This window comes from Echinops telfairi, unplaced genomic scaffold (assembly GCF_000313985.2).
Source record: "Echinops telfairi isolate 266 unplaced genomic scaffold, ASM31398v2 ScPeMD7_1;HRSCAF=3_0, whole genome shotgun sequence".
Lineage (NCBI taxonomy): Eukaryota > Metazoa > Chordata > Mammalia > Afrosoricida > Tenrecidae > Echinops > Echinops telfairi.
The window spans coordinates 79,573,200-79,577,179 of record NW_022103896.1 but is presented as its reverse complement, the minus strand read 5'-3'; the positions used below and the strand labels follow the sequence as shown (position 1 = coordinate 79,577,179).

The window sequence follows — 3,980 nt, the reverse complement described above, 5'->3', positions numbered from 1 at the left end:
TGTTTTTGAGACTGTATATAGTAAACTATACACCAATTCAACCGTTTCTGCAGTGCAATTCAGTGACATTGATTACGTTCTTCAAACTGCAACCGTACCCACCCTCCATTCCTGAGTTTTTGCTTCTTCATTAACATGAACTGACTGGTCCTAACTTTTCCTTCTACTCTTTTGAGTTGCTTTTGTGAATTTGATTACAGAAAGAGGATTCTTAAAAGAGCATAATGCTAGACATCACTTACCAATTAAGTTAAACTACATATTGTTTGATTTTAAGATTTCAGGGGATACTTTTGGTATGATGTTCAATAATTATCTCAGGGCAGAAATTTTGGAGGTTCTACCCAGCACCCCTGACTCCAGAAAGATTGAATTCCATGATCATTTGAAATTCTGTTTAGCATTTTCCTTTTTCTCAGGATTCATATAGCCCACTTTTGATCAAAATGCTTCGTAGCGTTAGCCAAGCCTTATTAGTTCTGGGCTCATGACAAAGAAGGTAGCTGTTCTTGGAAACAGTGAGCTACACATTTTATTTCCCCTTCTGACTCTCCTTTTACTTTGGCCCAGGTTAGCAGTTATTTGTTGTGGCTAGGCGGCTTGCAAAGTGTAGGAGGTAGAACAGAAGCCCTAAACATACTATTGTTAGCGTAGTTAACCAGTATATTCCATGAAACCATGATACTAAACTTGAAACCACCTAACCAAATCCTTTGAGACATTTAGTTGTAAATAAATGTCTTTGTCAGCTTTTTGTTGTCGTTGTGCTTGTGTTGTAAATGTTTATCTCACATGAGTTTTGTCATTTGAACTTTTTACAACATATGGACCATATTCACAGTAATTGATTCTGCAACTATACCTTTAAACCAGGAGTCCCCAAACTCGGCCTGCAGGCCATGCTGCCTGCTGAGGACATGTATCCGTCCCGCTGGGTGTTTCTGCCCCATTTGTTTTTTTACTTCAAAATAAGATATGTGCAGTGTGCATATGCATTTGTTCATAGGTTTGTTTTTTTTTTAACTATAGTCCGGCCCTCTAATGGGTCTGAGGGACAGTGAATTGGCCCCCTGTTTAAAATGTTGGAGGACCCCTGCTTTAAACAATACAATTTTTCATCTTTGTAAACCAAAGCTGAGTACTCTACAAGCAATGGCCCTCCTTCTTTCCCCAACTGGTAACCTTTGGTCTTTATGTTTTGGCTTTTTTATGTAAGTGAGATCATATAATATATGGCCTTTAAAAAAAAATCATTTTATTGGGGGCTCATACAACTCTTATCACAATCCATACATACATACATCAGTTGTATAAAGCACATTTGTACATTCGTTAACCTCATCATTCTCAAAACATTTGCTCTCCACCTAAGCCCCTGGCATCAGCTCCTCATTTTTCCCCTCCTTCCCCGCTCCACCCTTCCCTCATGAGCCCTTGATAATTTATAAATTATTATTTTGTCATATGAACACTGTCCGATGTCTCCCTTCACTCATTTTCTGTTGTCTGTCCCCCAGGGAGGAGGTTTTATGTAGATTCCTGTAATCAGTTACCCCTCTCTACCCTACCCTCTGTCCACCCTCCTGGTATCAAATATGTGGCCTTTTATGATTGACTTATTTCATTCAGCACAATGTCTTCAAGATCCATCCATATCATAGCATGTCCATATCACAAGACCCACTGGCTGAGTAGCATCTCATTTTATATATGTAACACATACTTTGTCCCCATTCATCTGTTGGTAGGCACTTAGGTTGTTTTCACCTCTTGGATATTGTCAGTAGCGCTGCAATGAACATTGCTGTACAGTCTCTGGGCCTCTGCTCTCAAGTCGTATGGGACTATAACTTGGAGTGGAATTGCTAGCTCTTAACCACTCTTTGTGATAGCACCTGTATCTTCAGTAATCTGGTTGGTAACGTCTTTTGATGAACAAAAGTTTTTAGTTTTTATGAGGTTCTGTTTATTTATCTCTGCTGTTTACACCTTTGTTATTATATTGGATATTCCACTGTGAAAAGCTAGTCCTGACAATGTTGTTTCTGCTTGTTCTTCAAAAAATTTAGTTGTAGTTTTCATATTTAGTTCCCTAATCTACATTGAATTTGTTTTGATGTGAAGTTGGCACCTTGGGTCAACTTTTCTGCATGTGGATATTCAATTTCCTAACACCATTTTCTTTCCCCATCAGATGGACTTATTGAAAAACACCTTAAGAGACCTTACTGAAAAATCATTTGACTTTGTAGATCTGTGTGTTTACTTATGGACCGTCAGTTGTATTCCATTGTTCTTTGTATCTATCGTTATAACATTACGAGGCTGTTTTGATGACTAGAGTCAGATATTTGAGAATCAGGAAGTGTGAATCCTCTTTGTTCTACTCTCTCCTTTTCCTTTTTGCTGTAGCCTTTTGGAGCCTCTTGCCATTTCAAATCAAAATGACAGTTGGCTTTTCCATTCTGTAAGGAAGGGTGTAGATACTTGCTTTTGTATTGTATTGAATTATTGTTAGGTACTGTTGAGTTAATTCTCACTCATAGCTATCCTATGCACAATAGGATGAAACATGGTTTAGTCTTGCACTTCCTCATAAAGATTGTTATGTTTGAGCCCACTGTTGCAGCCACTGTAGATATTACTGATATGGTAATAATATTGCCTTCCAATTCATGGACATGGAACATCTTTTCACTTATTTTGGTCGTCTATAATCTCCTTCAGCAGTGTTTTGTAATTTTTACAAATGTGTTCTTATTGCACGAGTCTAAAGTTGAATTCTATTTGTGAGTACTGTTTTGAGAACAGATAACTTCATTTTTCAGTTCTTATTTAATTGTTTAAAAAATGTTTGACTCTCAATTCTAAACTTAAGGCGTTTTAAAGTAATTATAAAGTATGAATATAAATGTATTCATTATAAAGTAATTTCTCTGTATAAGAGAAGAAGGCCAGCATTGATATTTTAATATAATTATTTCTAGGTGCTGAAGTACAGTCTTCACTTTTGACAGCAGTGACGTTTTTCTTGGAGAGACTTGCCATGCACAGTCTACCGGAAGCAGAACGGTGCTTTGGCACTGGCACCCTGGGTGACATTCCCAGCCCGCAGGAGGAAGAAGCATATAACTATAGTAAATGCACAGTGGTGGTCCGAATTATGGAATTTATCACCATGCTGCTGAACACCTCTCCAGAAGGTTGCAAGGTAGGGTCACTTTGCTGCCCTCTTAATTTAAAAGTAGTACCTGGCATTTGAAAAATATTCATCAAGTTTCCATTAGAAGTGGCCATGTTTTGGTTTTTTTCAGTACTTTCCATTACTGTAGAGGCTATTTATTTTTGGAAACTAGAATGTAGTTTGTTCTTCACATTTTCATTGTGTTCATAAATATGACCGTCGCGCATCTGTCTGTGCCAGTTTGTAAAACACAGGAGTGGATATATAGGGAAAATAACTGGTGCAAGGGTTTGTAGGGAGTGTAATGGGGGTGAGTGATAGAGTGGGTGAGGGCGATTTCAGGAGTAAACAATGAAGGTGGGAGGGGGAGTGAGCACTAGAACTGAAAGTGATTATACAACTCACTCTAAAGGGGATTTTAATCATGGGGGGAAATGTTCTGAAATTTATTGTGATAATTGTACAATTCTTCTTGATAGGATTGAATTGTATGATATGTGTATTAAGTGCCAAGAAATAAAAAATTATACATGAAAGACAGCAAAAGATGATTTAGACCTAGAATTAGGAAACCAAAAAGCAAGAACATGCTCAGATTATCTGAAACTGAAAAAACTCAAGAAAATATTCAAGCCGCAAGTTAACAATGTTCAAACATTCTTCAGACAAGATATTGAATGAAGAAGGAGGCACACAGAGTCACTATACAAAAAAGAACCATTTCAGGTGGGAACATATCTTCACGAAACAATCTTTTGAAGGAAGAAGTCCAAGTTGCACTGAAGGTATTAGCCAA

General features: G+C 37.5%; 1 protein-coding gene across 1 annotated transcript in view; it reads left to right on the top strand.

The window, feature by feature from the left end:
• The window catches only part of PRKDC (protein kinase, DNA-activated, catalytic subunit), a 217,273-nt gene that overhangs the window by 63,171 nt on the left and 150,122 nt on the right, over positions 1–3,980 (top strand). The window contains exon 31 of the mRNA XM_045291676.1: positions 2,988–3,211. Within this exon, the coding sequence (XP_045147611.1) occupies positions 2,988–3,211 (224 nt within the window). The remainder of the gene's footprint in view (positions 1–2,987; positions 3,212–3,980) is intronic.